This window comes from Lasioglossum baleicum, chromosome 13 (assembly GCF_051020765.1).
Source record: "Lasioglossum baleicum chromosome 13, iyLasBale1, whole genome shotgun sequence".
In the NCBI taxonomy this organism is placed as follows: domain Eukaryota; kingdom Metazoa; phylum Arthropoda; class Insecta; order Hymenoptera; family Halictidae; genus Lasioglossum; species Lasioglossum baleicum.
Window position 1 is genome coordinate 10,900,600 of NC_134941.1, and position 18,855 is coordinate 10,919,454.

General features: G+C 39.1%; 1 protein-coding gene across 21 annotated transcripts; it reads right to left on the bottom strand.

Annotated features, from left to right (window-relative positions):
- Positions 1–618: 618 nt before the first annotated feature.
- L(1)g0196 (inositol hexakisphosphate and diphosphoinositol-pentakisphosphate kinase) lies at positions 619–18,647 on the bottom strand. 21 transcript variants are annotated; one of them, XM_076437485.1, is made up of 30 exons: positions 18,465–18,647; positions 17,867–17,965; positions 17,692–17,799; positions 15,045–15,245; positions 14,841–14,981; positions 14,682–14,772; positions 14,466–14,620; positions 14,101–14,393; positions 13,825–14,019; positions 13,663–13,749; positions 13,391–13,579; positions 13,233–13,318; positions 13,030–13,152; positions 12,619–12,648; positions 11,742–11,976; positions 11,062–11,270; positions 10,755–10,981; positions 10,538–10,674; positions 10,061–10,175; positions 9,767–10,006; positions 9,373–9,492; positions 9,045–9,202; positions 8,632–8,780; positions 8,246–8,293; positions 4,725–6,221; positions 3,670–3,946; positions 3,441–3,532; positions 3,266–3,377; positions 2,769–3,131; positions 619–2,706 (listed from the first exon to the last, which is right to left on the bottom strand). In XM_076437485.1, the coding sequence occupies exons 2-30, from the start codon at positions 17,897–17,899 to the stop codon at positions 2,241–2,243; spliced, it is 6,177 nt and encodes a 2,058-aa protein (XP_076293600.1). In that variant the 5' UTR covers positions 17,900–17,965; positions 18,465–18,647; the 3' UTR covers positions 619–2,240. The 21 variants fall into 21 exon arrangements, with proteins under 21 accessions (XP_076293600.1, XP_076293595.1, XP_076293597.1 ...); XM_076437480.1 differs by having other exon boundaries at positions 13,015–13,152; XM_076437482.1 differs by having other exon boundaries at positions 13,224–13,318.
- Positions 18,648–18,855: the final 208 nt, after the last annotated feature.

Below are 18,855 nucleotides of genomic sequence, written 5' to 3' on the forward strand. Positions count from 1 at the left end.
TGGCACAACTTTTACCCCTATCACTTTTTTTGTTTCGGCCTTGATTTCCAGATAATTGCAAAAAACCATCATTTTTTGAGTTTACATAAAATTAAATATCTCAGGACTCCAATGATGAATCTTGATGGTTTTTCCTTTTTTTAGTTTAAAATAAGTAGGGGCATCTTTTTTATTGAATAAACTTTTTTGTATGACCTTCGGATCATGGTTTTTTGGCGTGGGACACACCGTGGAGCCCGAAAGAAATAAGTTGGAAAAAATCGGGAAAAAACCATGATCCGAAGGTCATACAAAAAAGTTTATTGAATAAAAAAGATACCCCTACTTATTTTAAACTAAACAAAGGAGAAACCATCAAGATTCATCATTGGAGTCCTGAGATATTTAATTTTATGTAAACTCAAAAAATGATGGTTTTTTGCAATTATCTGGAAATCAAGGCCAAAACAAAAAAAGTGATAGGGGTAAAAGTTGTTCCATTTGGGGTCCTCTACAGCTGGTTAGCGTTTGGCCGTTTAAAAACGGATGACCCTGTAGAATTTCTCCGACAAACGTTCAAATTATTTCAATCTGTGGGGGCGGAATAAACAGTGATCGAACCAGTAAATTAAAACAATGTTATTTCGTTTTCGTTATTTTCTTTATTTTACATTGACCACATATGTACTCTAAACATCTTCTACAGGCAATTCGTTATACATTAGAATTTGATCAAAACATAGTATGTACGTATGCAACATTAATGTCTAAATTAATTGAATGTGCTTGCGAAAAACCAAAGTACTGCTTGTCAAGTTCTAAAAAGTTGTTTAACATCAGAACGTTGAACGATGCTTTGTAGCGCTGTCAAACATTAATTCTGCCAACTACAATCGTAATACTAAAAGCTTCAGTCACATTTTCGAAGGATTAACGATTTTTTGCAATGTTCGTTTACAAACGTGAAATCAATTTGAAAAATAGACGAAAATAACCTCGTTCAAAGTTCTGATCGAAACGATGCTTCGTTCAAACACGATTCACAGAGTGAAACCAATTGGTTTCCCATCGATTAAGTAAAATAACAATCTCAATTCCTTGTCGTTTAATTACAAACACGTAGGATGCTTCTCTTTAATTCTTCTATCGAAAACATCCTCGATCTTCTTTCACCGACCTCGTAAGCGCACATGCATTTGTTTTATTGCCAAAAATAGGGGAAGGCCAGTTATGAATATAATCAGGTGAATTTACGCAGCACTTTAAATACCGGACCACGTCAAGATAACAATCAATTATATCTCTGCAACTTTCAACCGTCGTATCTCTTCCGACAACAAGCTTGTTCGATACATTCGTAAGAAAAATAGCATATGTATATCTTCTATTTACACTGAAACGAATATTAGATTGTTACAGAGCGATTACACAACATTTTGTACTTATTAGCCTTTGTACATTCACGAGAATCTATGTAGAATACACCTGAATTTAGTTTAATATACAAAATTAATTTTAAAAAAAATGAATATTAAGTTGTAACGATCAATAAAAATACTGTGAGTGGCTTCTTCTATTCTTTGTGTTTGGTAAGTAACGAGAGCTTGTTGATCACTCGTGAATTTAAGTAGTTCGTTTCATCGTTATCCGACGTTCGATCAATAAAGCGTTTCTTTTCGTTGATCAACCTCGCATCATCTTTTATCTCTCGACGAAGCGTGAACGTTCTGCCTATACTATCTACAAAAATACAATCGTAATATACACAAGCGTGAGTCAAAAGAAAATCAATTCCTTTCGATATAATAAATTCATATAAGTACAAGGTTAAACCATCGGCAGGAGGAATGTTACTTTTGCTATTGAATCAGTTGTTATCGAATACTTCCTTCTCAGTCAACAAAGTCGATCACAACGGAGTACTATTGTTTCAAGCCATCGACGGGACATACATACGTATTCTTATCCACGAAACTAAAATTAAAGGAACTCGGTTAAGAAATGAGGTACTCGAATTCGTCTAGGAACGCTAAAGAAAAATCAATGTCGTCCTCTTCGAATAAAATGCACAAGCTGCGTCGCATCTGAATCGTTGTTTACTCGTTAGACGCGTAATAGAAATTCTCATTTATCCTGCGGACTCTCTTTGTGCTTGTAAGCAACAACCGTGTATGCAAAAATTACATCTATAGTCGATCGTCTACTAAAAAATAGTGTTCTAATATCGATACACCCGTTTCGAACGAGGTAATACTATTTAGTTACTCTTCCTTCTCTTCGTTCTCCTTGTTCTCGTGGACGTTGAAACCTATGGTTACGCTGGAGTTGTTCGTCAAACTGGATGCCACAGTTAGTATGGGCTCTTGCTCGCTCGCTAAAGGCGAACTAGGCGGCTTCGCGTCGACCAAGATCTGCTTCCAATCTTCCAAATCCTTGTCCGACATGTTCGACAACGAGCTCAATTTCGACGCGCATTTGTAACTCAGATTCGTTTCAGCCTTTGGAACGGCTACCTTCGGAGTGGAAACGCTCTGCGACCGGGAGAAATTCTTCCTCTTGTAGCTGTTGAACGAATGAGTCTTTTCCGCGCCGCTGTCTCTGCTTCTCTGACCTCTCTCCGCGTTTGAGGATTCACCTTTTTGCGAGGTGGATACTTTCGTTTTATCGAAGACGTCCTCTTTGATCCTAACATCCTCGTCCGCTATATCCATGCTCTCGACGAGGAATCTAGAAAGAAACGCGCACCGTAAGCTTTTCGTTGGTTTCCCTATTTTGTAAACGACACCCACCTTCCAATCTTTTTGCAGCTGGTGCTAGGTTTTCTCGATTTTTCCTGTTGCTCGAATATCCGCTTCACATCCTGCTTCCTTTGCTCCTCGGTTTGCTTCAACGTTATCGTACGGTCCTCGTCGTCGTCCATGTTGTCGAGAGGCAGATCTTCGGTGCGTATGATTTTCTGTAGATTGCTACCAAAATTCGTTCCAAAAGTGCACTTTCGAATCTGTCCGTCCTCGTTGCTGTAATAGTCCGTGTACGACACGCTGCCACGACTTTCTCTATGATCTTGATCGATGTTCATGCAGAAGTCGTTGAAGTCAACGTCCAGACAAGGTGTCGTCGGACATTTAGGGCCCGTGCTGAAAGATTGCGCCCTACAAGAAATGTTATTGCGTTCTCTTTAGCTCTCCTCTTCGCTAATCCTTGTGTAGGCAACCAAAACGTAGAGATAAGAGTATCTGGATACCTGATTGCCCACATAAGGATCAAGTATCGTTCAGATGCTTACCCTTCGTTGCTGATTAAACTTATAGACATACTGCACTCTCCTGTGGAAGTTGGAGCAGGAGACGACGGTTCGGATGATATAAACGATTGTGGCTCGCTACTCCAGCCAGTACCTAAGTAAGCGTAATCGTGTGACGAACAAGGAACTCAAGCGTACCTAGCTAAGATATACTCACTGTTCGGACTGGTTGGCGACAGTTGGTTCCTTATATCGCACGGTTCCCCATCGTTCGAAGACTTGTATTGTATTGGAGTCGGGGTGATGTATCTAAGTAAAAATTAATTTCAACGTAAGAACAAACGTATCAACTGTACGTATAAACGGAATTCGGTGAAAACTACACAGCCAGAAATGAACGTACGTGATATGGTAAAAAAAATTGTATAAAAAGTCCTAATACTCACAAAGGTAGTTTATTTAATTTTTTCTTACGGTACCTGACAGCTTCCAAATCGGAAGAGTGGTACTCGCAACTGATCCCTCCGACACTGAGATTGGGATTAACGGATTCATGAGTGGATCCTCCTGGCGACGGATACTTTGGAGGCGACGAGGCAGGTGTACGAAACAGTGGAGCTGTAGTCATCATTTCCAAAAAGGAGTCCAACTGGCGGAGAGACAAGGCATTGTGGAGCGTCTCCAGTGGCCTGATAGGTGGTACACCACCGAAGCCTTCTATCGCTGATTGGGATAAAATCGAGTAGTATGTACACACTAACCAACGAACTACCCAGGGTGGTGCGTTATGAACAGATCACCTGAATAACTCGCTTGCTTTTGAAGATAGAAGAAAATGCACCAGACCAAACTTACTTGGTATGATGTTACTAATATTTTTATAGGTGGAGGCGTCAGGAAGTGATATGAAGCTCAACTAAAAATTAGTAACATCAGATTATAAGCGCCTCGTTACCAAGAAAGTTTGGTCCAATGTTTGGTCATTTTCTTCTCTCTTCATAACACCCCACGTTGTATACCTTGTATACGTATACGTTTGTTTTAGAGCAGGGGTGGCCAACCTGCGGCGCATTCGTCGAACGTGGCGCACTGGATGATTACAAGTGGCGCTTTGTATCTTCGCGCCTACTTATTCTTTTGACGTTTTCATCATTCATGTTGTCTTCATGTTTTCAACACCTGAGTGCTCTCAGTTCAATTCATACAATCTTCTTGCTCATCAGTTCGTCGAAATTGTTCAACAGTTCACAATTGCAGGATGTGAATTGCGGGGTTGACGACAGCGATCGACCTCTCGTCCAAGAGATCATTTCTCACTATTGCAGATTGGTGCTCCAGTAATCGTGTGTCTTTGGAACTGGCGTAAATGAATGAATTTAGTTGCGCGATAGAGTTGTACGGCGCATCTAAACTCGCGTGCGAAAGAGATTGCCGCACGGTATGTAAAAAGTTGGCCACCCCTGTGTTAGGGTTTCGAGCGGTTCCAAGCGTAGAGACTCACCAGCGACAGCGGACGCGTGAGGAGGAACCATGTCCTTCAAGTTAGGAGCACTGGAGGATCCACTGATAACCGCGGTGCTGAACAGACTATTGGCTGACCCGGTCAGCTTCTTGTTGATGTTGTAGCCCAACAGCTTGAAATAACTCATCTGTCCGGAGATACTGTGACGGTGGCGCCTTGCTGTGCAGGTAGGGTCAGGTTGAATGATCGAAGGTCGTGTGTCTGGAGATGAGAAGGATCTCTGAGGCTGGAGTCGGGAGAACGGTGCACGTGGACACTTGGACCTATGGTTAGACTCGCGCGTGGGGATGTCATGATCGCCGTGAGCATCATTACCGTGCACAGAGGACGAATGGTAAAGCATACTAACACGATCGGGTACATCATCTACCAGTCTACCGTGCCACTGGAGGGTCACATTTGTGCAAGACCAACATCTGCGTACCAACGAACAACCGGCTGAGAAGTTCTCCGTCGAACAAACCGAATCGCCGAGCAAAAAGTTATGTAAATTTGGACACGACATTGTTCCAGTTGGTCGACGAACACTCTCGAAAGCAGAACCACCGCCGCACGTCCTTCGAACGGCTTCCTTGTCGAACCTCCACTTCCGTCTTCCCTTGGACACCGGGTACCGTTCACTCATCGAAGTTTCTCCGGATCCTAACAAGGAACAACCGAGCGACGTTGGACATTGTCCTTGTCGAGACTCGGTAGACGAACCAACAATCTCCGGATCGAAGCTAACCGACTGCGTACTATCTTTCGCTCTCTCGTATCCAGAGCTGTCGGTGGAGGAGACGCTGCAAGAGGAGCGGTTCGACTCGTCCTGATAGAGGCTTAGATAACAAGAACAATTAAAGAACTTGTGAGACAACGAACGGGCAAAGTAGGTGTCGAAGTTGGACCGTTCTACGGGCGGCAGGTCCCTGCTTCGTAGGATCAGCTCTGACACGTTACAATTATAACAGAGACACCTGGGCAAATAGGGTGACAACGAACGAGACCGTTTACCGAGCTGAGCCGGGCCTCTCGCTGTCTCTGGGAGTTTGTCGCGATAGGATAAGAAACGGGAAGACATTGTTATCCACGGATTGCTCCGTAAACCAGATCTGATCAAACTCGATCTAGCTGTCGACGACGGGTCACGCGCGATACAAGGGATAATTGTATCTGTATGGGAACGTCCGTATTTCTTACTTTGAAAACGTAGACGAGGGTCAGCCTCTTCGGGATTGGTACCGAGGCATGTCGAGACACGAACCGTGGGGACTGGGACCACGATATCCGTGATATCCGAGGCTCTGCTGTTCGGCGAAACTAGAGGGATATTGTGTAAAGTCACCAAAGGTGTCGAAGTGGAGGTTTCGATTGAAGGAACAGGTAACTCCGGTGAGCTGAAGGAGTGCGGCATGACCACCTTCCCCGTAGGCACGTGCAGCAAAGCCTGGCTAGACGTCTCTGTCCGGGACTTTGTCGTCGCATGCTGCCCCTTCTCTGTATGTGATACATTTACATTTGCGTTCGAGCGTGTGTGTGTGTGTGTGTGTATGTTTGTCGCGTATTATGTGTTCGTGTACATGCAGTTGCGTGAAATGAAACGAATGCAGTTAAAATGAAAATAATGGCAATTTAGCAGCGCGGGACAGGGCACAGAGGAGGGAAAAGAAAAGAAAAGAAGAGAAACAGAGTATTAAATTAACCCATCGTAGAAGAAATAAAAAGTAATCATTGGCAAGAACCTTTGGCGCTACGTCGATGACACAAGTCTCTCTAATGAAATTTCTTTGTTGTCGTTAATCTGTTTAGCGGAATAAGATTATTTTTGCAACGACGCTCCAAAGGAAACGATTCAAAACCAATGGCGGAACAAACTAACTGAAATACAGAGGAGATAAATGTGACTTGTAGTTTCATCCGCTTGCGATTAAAAGGCACAACTTTAGTTAGTGTTAGACACCCGTGGCACACGATAGCCATGCAACCAGTAGCCAACTATAGACAACATCGATATTATTAATGGAGAGAAACGATGATTATGAATCGTTGATTATGAGTAGACTGCGGATCTTCACGCATTTATGGCAATTGGATTTTTAATAAATTCCAGATCTGCAATGGCCACTACCAGTGAATTAATTCCACTTCCTCCAAATTTGCCTAAGAAAATTGGAAATTGCATAAACATCCGCAGTCTAATTATGAGAATCGATGACGATCAAAGACTCCGAACACTTCGGAGACTTTGATCGCTATCGACGCGTTCGACGATCTACGAACACAAAACTCTTTCTGGATGCAGATTTCGTGTTGCATTGTTTATCACACCGGTAAAGAAAACGTGGCTTCACACACGAGAAATGTAAATACATGTACAGAACACAAACGCGAAACTACTTGTTAACGAATCGTCAACGGAAACACACTAGTGGCAACTAACCGGAAAATCATTTGAAAAGTTTTGGATGAGAACGTTCGACAAAATCGGACAGGATGAAAAAGAATGATGAACGAATGATTATACAATGAGACTGATGTGTTAACGGTTTACGTGTAAAAGAAACAAGCGGACACGATCCTCGAGAACAACTAAGCTCGGTTAATTGCAAATCCTGATGGAACAGTGAGCTCAGGAATGAAGGAATATAATCAGGAGGACAACTGAATGAGTCACGCGACAAATACAGTTGTTTGTGTGTAACTCAAACAGTCGCCGACATAAATTAGTTGGCTTCCACGCGCACAACTATCGCTGAGCAAAGAGTTATTTCAACTGAATTTTCCTTTTATCAGCTTATGCTCGTGATCTTCCTCTTTCGTTTTCGATCGATTACGTTGTTCAAGCTCTGGCTCGTAAACTATTATGCTTTAACCGAACAACTAATTTCAATTTCAACGCCAATAACGTAATTGGCTTGGTATCGAAACACTTGAAAAATCAAAAACAAGTGTCAATCGTATGCTACAATACAGAAAAAAATCAGTGTGATTAAACGGAAAGTGGCACTTATAATACGGGGGAGAAAAAAGAACATTGCAATATAAAGGATTCGGTGTGACAATAAAGGGAACCACTAGTATATACGGTTGTGTATATCATTCTATGGTTACTACGGTTACTAGTAGGATGGATGCTTAATAAAAAAGATATCGGAGCACCGATAAGTATGCGAAGATGCTACATCGATAACAGGAACGGTAGGTAGAGAACGGAAATTTCAGCAGTCTACGTTGCAACTAAAGATTGCTATCGACCAAGCAAAGATCAATTATTTTTCTAACGATCTAGATGCTTATTGTACGACGAGAATCGTAAGAAAAACACAAAGAATTGCTGATCTGTAAAGATACGAAGAATCGAGTCTTCTCAGATTATACAAATTTCGATGTCACAGAAATCCTGCAACGAACATTGACTAGAATGGGAAAGAAAGAAAAAGAAAAATAAAAAAAAAACGCTAGCACATTCTTTTCAACATTGTCCTGTTATAGCACCATAGCAGGAAGTCTGAATGACATACCTTCCTTGTTGACCGCGTCCAAGCTCTGATACTGCAGCTTGTCCGCAGCTATAAAAAGACATGAAAAAACACCAGACTTTGTCATGAAAAAATTGAATCGTGAATTCCCGTCGACCGGTAAATCCCAGCCCATCCCATTCCATTCCGCTACCCCAAAAAAGTTAGTGTTGCTTCGCGAAGAAAGTTTCTCTAATTGGTTCTAGCAATACTCGACCCACAGTGTATGCGACATCTATTTACACAGGTCCTTGATCTTTGTTATAGTAAAAAAGTGAAGTGCTTGTAGATACATATCTATCATGCATGTCCAAAGATATTAGCATCGATCCACATTATTGCTTGGAGAAAAATATATACACTACCGACCAACGCCGAAACGTTCTTACCTTTCTCAGGCTTGTCTTGTCTTTGATGATCGTAACTGCGTGCACGTGGCTCCACGATTCCGCTTCTTTCCGCGTCGCGTCGTTGACGCTGACTCGCAGCCAACTGGCTACCGAGTCTAGCTGCTTCATGACCCGCCACTGTTCTAGCACTAAAAAGTATTTCGTCGAAATCGCTATAGATTCTATAGACACAGTGATCCCGCAATTTAAGCTGATTCTCGGTTCTGTGCTGTGACAGAGATCGTGAAGGGATACTACAGTGTTTTATCGATGAATATTCCAAGTGTCTGGTCTATAATTGTCCTAGAACTATCCTCACTACTCGAGATCGGGAAGCTTCGTCGCGCTTAGATTGCGAGATTACTATACTATAGGTTGCACGATTTTCGACCGTGTTGTACGGCTGCGCCCACCTTATCGGAATGGGCGCGGAGCTTTGCAAGAATCCACTGTCGAATGGTTCATCCATCATGTTTGGATCCAGATCCATCATATCGACGGCTCTGCTCGTTGTTGGACTATCCAGTATCGAGTTCCCCGCGTCGGTTTCCATCACCAGCGGGGGGGTGTCCTTTAAATTGCAATAAATATTAGACTAATATTTAACTAATAAATTCTAATACCAATCATAATTATTCGATTAACGATAAGGTCGAGTCGTTCGAAAAGCCTCTGCCGATAGGTCTTCGACAGCTGAAGCGTTTCAAAAAAGCTTTGTAACAAAAATGAACGAGCGCATACAGATTGCATCGGTGGATTCATGTAATCGTCGTCCGAAATTGCCAATTCAACGTCTTCTTCTTCAATCCGTGCGCTGCACTGGGAAATAGTGTCTTGCGTGGATCCGCCGCCACTTTCACCCTGAAGATATAGATCGTATCGGTTTTCGATGTTTCTGTTCGAGGTACAGTAAAGTCGCGATCTAGCTCCCTGAAGATCTCCACGATCACTGAGAGGCCAAGAAGCGCGATCCGTGTTTACATGCTGTCCTTTTCTACGTTCGACATCCTTCGTACCTTCGGCGCGGTTGACGCAGTCATAAAAAAGTAGTTTCCCTACACGATCTCTGTCCCTGCTCGGAACAGGCGATGGGAGCTAGATCGCAACTTTACTGTAATCATTTCGGCGAACTTACGATATTGTGGCTACTCTCGTTTCGCGAATGAGGCCTGAACCCTGGCCCTGGCGGTAAATTTTTTTGTACGCAACAGTTCACGCCAGGACTGAAATGCAACTCAACATGGAAACGTTCTTCGCTGCTGGGATCCTTAGTTGGATCTTCGTACAGCATGACTACAATTTGCGACATGTAGTTTAATTCGGACACCATGCTAACGTACTCCATAGCTCGTCGCCATTGCTCGTCTTTTACTATCTATAACATTTCAAACAAATAGAGAACGCAAACATTAGCCACGCTGTTACTTACATCGAGCAAGCCGCCGTAACGTAACACCGTCAACAAAGAGTGTACGTGACTCTCGCTGGTGAAATACAATCTTGTGCGTACGTGTCGGCCAGGACTCGAAACGCCGTGAGAATATCTAGAATATTTTCGTCCCATTAAATCAAAATTTTAAAGCGAAGCAAATCGTGACCAGTAGAGATTACTCTGTTATTAGCAGTCCGATCGAAAATGTTTTTATCGGGTATAGCACGGTTTTAAGAGAGCTTTCACGTGATTATAGCTGTAAAATAAATTTTTTTTATGTTATGATACTTACCGAATTCACCTTGAAATCTTCTAATGTATTTGCAAAAAATGGAAGGTGACCTTGAAAGTGAAAGCTCTTTGGAAACCATAATATACCTGATAAAATCATTTCCGATCGAACTGCTAATAACAGAGTAATCTCTACTGGTCATGATTCGTGGTATACCCTGTATAATGTCGGCAATTGTTTACCTTGGATTGAGTCGATTTACTGTTTCTTCTCCAGATTCTTCGATATTTCTTTGCAAATCGGCTCTGATCTTCTTCAAAAGGGGCGTACAAATACCTTGTCCTATAGTTAATTTCTCTTGTACCGTTAATCCATACTCCTATTGCAAACAACAACGAATCGGAGTATTAGCAGGCAAATAATATTAAGAGGATAAAAGTAGGTCACTGAAAAACTTGCCTGTGGTATAACTATATCTGCCAAATATTTTGAGTAAATGTACAATTCCTCCGCGTGCTCGAATTGCAACGTATGGTTGTTGTGTTGCAAATCATACTTGATGCAGTCGTAAATATCAGGTATTTTTGATATATCGAATCTCTTGTTCTTAGTACAAAAATCCTTTTCGATCTTTCCCCAGCGGCGACCCATTAACTCCCATGTCTCGCCGTGATAAAGAATTGCATCTAAACACGCAAGATGTCGCGTGAATTTCCAAAAAAATATTCGCATAAAAGATAACGTGATTCTATATTTTATACATCACCTTTCGTTTTCGAATCATCCTTCTTAATCCTCACAATGTCCATCAGTTTCTGAATCAATATATGTACATGCTGACAACAGCGAACCGGATTTTTCACAAAATCCATGGCAGCATTGATACTCAACGCGTTCCCAGGATTTATTTGTTCTCTGTCCTCGCGAGTGAAGTCTCGATCTTGTTGCAACAACTCGTGGAGCTTTGTCTTGACCCTGTAAGATTGAACTCGTCGTTTGGTGTTCGTGGCATTCATTCCCATAGTACACATATGTACAGTGAATACACGAATACTTTGTTTTAAAAACGAATAACTTCTTCAAAATTGGACCCAACAGCTTGAGTTTTTTGAGACGTTAGAACGATTAGTTTAACAGCTAATGTGTAAATAATTTTGTAAAAAGTACGAGACATGATTTTTAAATTTTTTATCTGTGCCTGTAATGAAAATTTAAAACGTATATTTTTTAAATCTAAGTAAGTTATATACGTGTACAGAGTTTCATTGAAATCGGCTGACGCATAAAAAAACTATGGACATTGAAAGATGTAAAAATCTTTGAATTTAGGGTAACGGTTCATTTAAATCGCAGATTCTTACAATTTATTCGTTATTCGTTTTTAAAAGGTGTACAAATACTTTGTACACCCACTGTACAGTACATATCTTTGCGTTTGATACGTACATGTTCTGGTATTTGCTACTGTCGCAATCATTGTCCAGAAGACCATTGGTGTTAGCGCTCTTGACCATCTGCACCAATATCGGAGTCAATTCGCCCTCCAGAGCGAGCAAACCTTTCGCGAATGCTGCTGCAGTCATCTGTACTCTTCCTTCGTCGCTCGCATAGATCTTCAAATCGTGACGAAAGGTTGAATGAAGTCGCAGCAGACCCAAACCTTGAGCACCGGCATAATCACCTATGTTCGCAGGAGAAAACGTTTTAAAACGCATTGCAATGACAGAATGGAATTGAAACATCTCTTTGAACCTTAACAAACATAGAGTACGAGTATGATTCTGCGAGTGATCTATGTTCTGGTAAGAAGATCGTAGCTAATCGATATTATCCATGATATGTCGATGACTGTCTTGAACTGCTAAACACATTTGTGATTATTCTGTCGTCGATTGACTTGTATGAATAGTTTGTACATAGTCTTTATTAATATTTTGCAATGAATTCTTGTATCTGTTGTCTGTTGAAACAAAAGAAAGTGCCCTGTTTAAAAAAACTGTTCTAAGAAAGAATAGAAAAGTGTGTAGATGTGTGCAATTCTGCATGATAAATGCGCAGTGAAACACTACTAGAGAACAGACTTATTCCAGAATAAGATAGATACATTTAATGCTACAGAAAATGCACACAAGCATCTACCATCAAATTATGCAACGGTTCATTGGAATGTTGTAGAGTGCACATACAGTCAGCACAGATACATTCTGAATGCTGCTCGAACGTTATGATGATCGTAATCGAACGCGCTATCACTATGTCTATGCATTATGACACAATCTACAGACAACTACGGAACAAGCGTTGATTCAGAATAAACAGTTACCGTGGTTTGGTAACATCTCTGAGTCTTCCTCTGAAATAATATTTGAAATTGTTCGTGAATTTCCAAGATTTCTTCGATAAAAATGAAACAATACAGATATATTTTCTACTACCCTTTTCATCTAAGACAATTACAACGTACAAGTTACATTAAATTACAAACTTGTCGCGCTTTCGACAGCTTTCTCGGCAGTTTAAAGATAAAAATTGCTTTTCACCTGGATCAATTCAGCTGGATCTCAACACACAATATTTTACGCGTACGCTATGCAAGTTACAGCAACCTTATGCATTTCGGCCAACTTGTAAAAAACTTATTAAAGGAAATAAATTCTTTGTGGCGTATGAAATAACTTAAGAAATGATTATGACAAGCGTATGAACATAAGATACGAACCACTAAGGTGTCTACCTTGACCACCGGGGTACATGCAGCGAAATATTCTTCCTAGTTCCTCCGCTTGAATGCGACCAGCGGGTGTTAATTCTCCGCCCCATTTCAAAATAAGTACAAGCGACGGTTCCCCCAGCCGATCTAAAACCAATCAACAAGATACGTAACGTCTGGTCGATATCCAATTTGATAACGTAAAAAGAATGTGTTACTTTTTGTACCATCATCCGAGGAACTTCCTCTCGGTCGTCCTCTTGGCTGATACTTCATTTGTACTTTACGGTTTATCCCTGAAAAGTGACCGTACCTGTAACCAAACATTAATCGTCTCAAGTTAAACCAATATCTTTTTCTTTCTTTTTCAGCATGAAATACCTACATTTCTAAAACGCTTTTCAATTGTTCGAGTTTTCCTTGCTTCTCTTCCAATTCCGGGCCTGCAGCCCTGTGCTGTATCTCGGCCAGTAGACTCCGAGCAGTGTCCAATATTTCTTGCAGCTGTTTGGGTCGCTTCAATTTAATGTGGCCGTGCTTGTAACCGTCGTATTTTGCAAATATCTCGAAGAATCTATCCCGAAGAGTAAAAAGTGCGACTTATGGTATTTTCAAAAGATTGCCTGTATCTACGCGTATTTATCTACAAGGACTCACTTCGGATGACGAACTTCCACCTTCATTTTTTGCTTTGGGGTTCTGTCACCGTGTCTTATCACAGCGACAACGCAACGTAATTCCATCCTGTGGGGACACAGAGATATTATTAAACATTCAAATTGTATTATAGAGATATTAGTATTATAAAAATGTACTAACATCTTTCCAAATGTCGTGGGTACGATTGGCGGGTCGTCCAATTGAAACGGAACACTCCATGGAATGTGCAAAGTAGGCGCCAACTCCCTGAGAATCATGTTCCCCAAAATCTTTGCGCAGTCGTCGTAGTATTTGTTCGAATTTTTTACAAAACTGAAGCCATTAACGTCGCAGACGAACGACTGACCGTTTGCTCTGAATCAGGGAGGGAAAATTAAATATCGAAGTACATTTTGGAGCGGTTGTTAGAAACTTTCCGTCTCTGTTTCTACTCACCTAAGCAAATCGAAACCGCAAACCGTTTGCTTGAAAGCTAAACACACTTTTCTACTTATTAGCTTCTCGGCATTGCTTAGTATAACAGGATACCGAATTTCTTTCCCTTCCGAGTCTCTTTCCACTTTTCCATCCAACGCAGGACTTTTCCGGGCTTCCGCGTGCGCATAGTCGGGCCCCACTGTATAAACTTTAACATCTGTCCCGTCGGTGGGCATAAAATCTTCATAAATGTAAGAACCCGTTTTACGTACTCGAGATTCTGGCGAATACACGCTACTGCGACTTCCAATCTGTGAAACAACCGTTGAAATTGTATAATTACGTCCTGTTGAACATTGACGATGAATCTGCAGAACAGCTACCTTCCTGAATAGTCTCTGGCTGCCTCCACCCGCAGATGTAGGATAATAGATGTAGATGTTATGATCTTCGGCAGACACTGGCTTTTCCACAAACGGTTTGTTGAATGTAACACCATTAACCTCCACATGATCTTCCGACTCCACCAACTCGTGATCTAAACAAATTCTTTTTTGTATAAAGTGAATCTAAGCGAAGCGGAAGCCTCTCTCACATACGTTTTGGATCGGACGAATCTCTATCTAGAACTGCATATCTTGGAATCTCGATACCTTCGCTGCTTAGAATAGCATAAACTCTCCTGCGATCCTGCGACATCAAATTATAAGTGATCTCTAGTCCTCGTTATTTACTCCATTTGAATATGATTTACTTACTTGAATATCATACTGCATTGGCAGATTATTGATGATGAAGGGATTTCTAAGATTAGCATAACTTATAGCTTTGTCGAGAGGAAAACCTTTACTGTGGAAACTTATTAAGCAGTCGACGATCGGCCAGTCTTCTACAGATTCCTGTGTATACAGACTTTCATGTAGAAACGAATCGACTAATCTTTTATTTGTCGTTTCTCTTACCTTCAAGATTACTTCTTCGGGGAATACCACTATTTTAATATATTCAAATTCTTCTAATCTCGTCAAAATCTCTTTCATCGGTTTACTTTGCGACTTCTTCGCCATCGCACAGACTCCAACCAACACTTGCTTCCCTTCTCCTTCCAAATCACTGCCACCCATGCATCCATCATCATTGCTGCACCCGTCCGACAGTTCGGCCTAAATAACGAATTTCCATCATATAATTCGTATTAATTACTGTTACATCATCCACGCTATTTCTTCTTTTCTTTTCTATACATTTGAAAAAAGCTAATAACAACGAATTTATTAGAGCAACGAAACCGTCTTTGTTAGTATACACAATATTAAATTTACGAATATGTTTATGGAAACTCGAGAATGTAACTTGCGTTACTATTCTCTATGTAAATTTGGAATTTATGAATTTTATGAAGATTTATGTTAATCATTGTGTTAAATACTGCTCACCCAATATGCTTTCAAACAGGATAAAAAACCAGGTCTGTCTAGAGTGTTTTCTGTGTAATTCTCATGCAGTCTTGACTCGCTATTCATTCTATTATGTATGTGTTATGTACTTTACTTTCCATGCAATTAGATGTAAAAGTTATAGACCGACCAGAAGCATTATTCCCTATGTAAAAAGGGAAACATAAATGGAATCTAAAGATTATACTTTCAATTAAATATAGTATCTGTTCGACAATAACATTAATAGGAGAAAATCATGAAAAATATATATATATCACTTCTAATCGTTTATCTGATATATTCGATGATTTATCAATTTATAATATCATTTAAAATGAACATGACTCTATGTTAAACTACTTTGTAGTTCTTCTAGTCTTGAAAGATCACTAGTCGAATAATCGTATGCTTAATCGAGAACTAGTACGAGCAAACAAACTGAAAACTCTTTGCTTAAAGATAAAGGAAGAATTGTGTCGTTAATAAATCCTATTTTACACAGTTTATGTTACCATAAAATTGCATCACTCGAATGTTTTGTACAATATAGTATAAGTTTGATTTTCTACAATAAGTTAGAGAATAAATTTCTTAAAATCCTGTAGTTCCCCTATGTTTAAATATATTCACAATATATTAGTGATAAATAAGCATAAGTGAAAAGAAAGCGGTGTAAGAAACATTTAATAGAAAGGAAAATGAAAATAGCAACTCTACCATCATTTGCCAATATGGTTCTGCTTCGTTATCGCTATCAAAGATGTAAACATCGGGAACCGTAGTACACGAAGGAGAATTTATATTTTCCATTATTGATCCCGGCTCGAATTGTTCACAATTACGTAGATATGCATGTGTGTACAAATAGAAATGAATATTCTTATCTAAATAATGTTACTAAAACATAGTACACGTACGAACAACAACCAGTAGAGTACATCGCTCGAAAGAAAATGACAATACACTTAAAAACATTGGTCACCAAGAATGCGGCTACCAAAACCAAAATATTACAGAAGTATATTTTATTTATTTTAAATCTATAATAGTTAGAGATTTCATAAGTGTATAATAAATTTAGATCACAAAGACAATGACCTTCTACTTTGATTCGTAATGATCATACAATAAACACACAGAGCACATTAATTGTACATTCGTTCACTAATCTTTCTCAAGTACCATTGATAACAAATATTCACCGATTAAAGTTACAACGTGAACAGAAAAACATTGACATCGTGTAAAAAATGTGATAATTACGTATTATACATGCTTTTAAAGAAGAATCCAAAATGCATCTGGTATAGGCTTTATTTATAGGGCAATTCTATTTTTAGACTAGCAATAGCTAACAAGTATTTTTCGTTTTATAAATTACCAGATTGTTCGCGAGTAATCGAAAAAGCAGATCAATTAAGCAGCAATGAAAGTATCGTAGCATTTAGTTATGATAGGTGTTCACCTTTTTTTTCTAAAGAAGAAGATAAAGTGGTTAAGAAGTGTTACATAAACGTGCTATCTTAATGAAAACAAATATAGTCACAAGCAAACGGAATAACTTGCTTGTATATATACCATGTGTAAGTGTATTTGTGTAAATATCCTTAATTATTATCGTCTTTCTGATAAAAAAATTGATTCCTGTTAAACACCTATAGATAACATAGACTCTCGATTCATTGTCAATCGTGAGATAGTAAAAAGTATACTATTCTCTGATAAATTATCCAATATTTGTAGAATAACTTTTAATAAAATTATTCAACTACGAACGTGCTATATACGTGTGTGTGCATTAAAAAGTTAAACGAAAAAGTAATGTTTATTTATATTCTAGTATTGGTAACATTACATATTCTTCGTTGAAAGAAATACAGTTTAATCAATCGAAAATTTATTCACGTTAAACACCTATAGATAACATAGACTCTCGTTTCATTGTCAATCTTGTGACAGTAAAAAGTAAATTCTTTGATAAATCATCCAATATACATAGAATATTTTTTAACAAAATTATCCAAATACAAACATGCTATATAAATGTGTGAACATAAAAAATTATTTGTGTTCTAGTATTGGTAACATTACACACTCCTCGTTGAAAGAAATAAATCGAAAATGGTTATTTACACAGGCAGCGTGTTTAGTTAAATAAAATTAATCTTACTCTTTTCGATGAACGATATATAGAAGAAGCAACAGGACCCACAAGGGTTGGTTGAACCGTATTTAAATCCCCTACATAGAAAATCGGTCGACTGGCATTCCGTAGACCCTGTGAATAAATAATTGTCCGAGTAAAATCATTGTCCACCTTCTAAACAAGTAGTATTCTCGCTTACCTGATAACCATGTTCCAATTCAGTGTAAGACATGTCAGAACAGGGTTCATTGAGGAAAAGAAAACAGCTCAGCTGTGATTCAAAGAATTTACTATAATTCTGAAACAAATACACACACTGACCGTTTAATCGAACCACAAGGAAAACGTACCATTGAATGTATTTGATATAAATACAATAATTAATATACAATGAATAATTTTCGTTGATATTACTTGCAACGTATAGTTCTCACGTTACAGCATAACAATAATATACATTACCAATTATCTCGTCTTACCGTCTATTCAATTTACGTATTTATATGTTTACGACTTATTCAGTAGGATAATTGATAAATACATGTATATTTATGTAGCTGAAAAAGAATAGAAGGTAACCTCAGCGAAGAAATTATGTTTAATTCTTCACAAAGATCGGGTTCCAATAAATATGATTTTTAAAAGAAAATAGTGAAACATTTCATGTATCGAGTAAGAATTAAATATTGTCAGAAGTAGAGCTCGATTTCATGTTACGACGCGAATTGACATCTACTTGTTTAACTGGACATCAATAAAGATTCCATCGATATTTAGGTACTCTCGCCTAAACTTACCAGTCTCACTTACGAATTAATCTACAGTTTCAGCTTTATGTATGACAATGAAGATTTAATAAATAATTTCATCGGTTTAATTTGATTTTGAATTCTTATCAGGGTTTCTCAATTTTTCGACATCTTGTCAAACTTGAATCTCGATTCCTCGTATCGTTGAGTCACGTATCCGGTTAACACTATGAATCGATATACATACATAACAGGCTGATATTTTAGGTACGGAATTTGCAACAAAAGTTCTTTCCGAATTGTTTGATATTTATTTGTTTTCATTATTATCACTTTACACAATGATTATTAGAAATAATATAGTAAGGTACAGGAATATATATAGAAAAGTGTATAATTCATTTATAAAATTTTATTGCATATTTACATCGCAGTAATT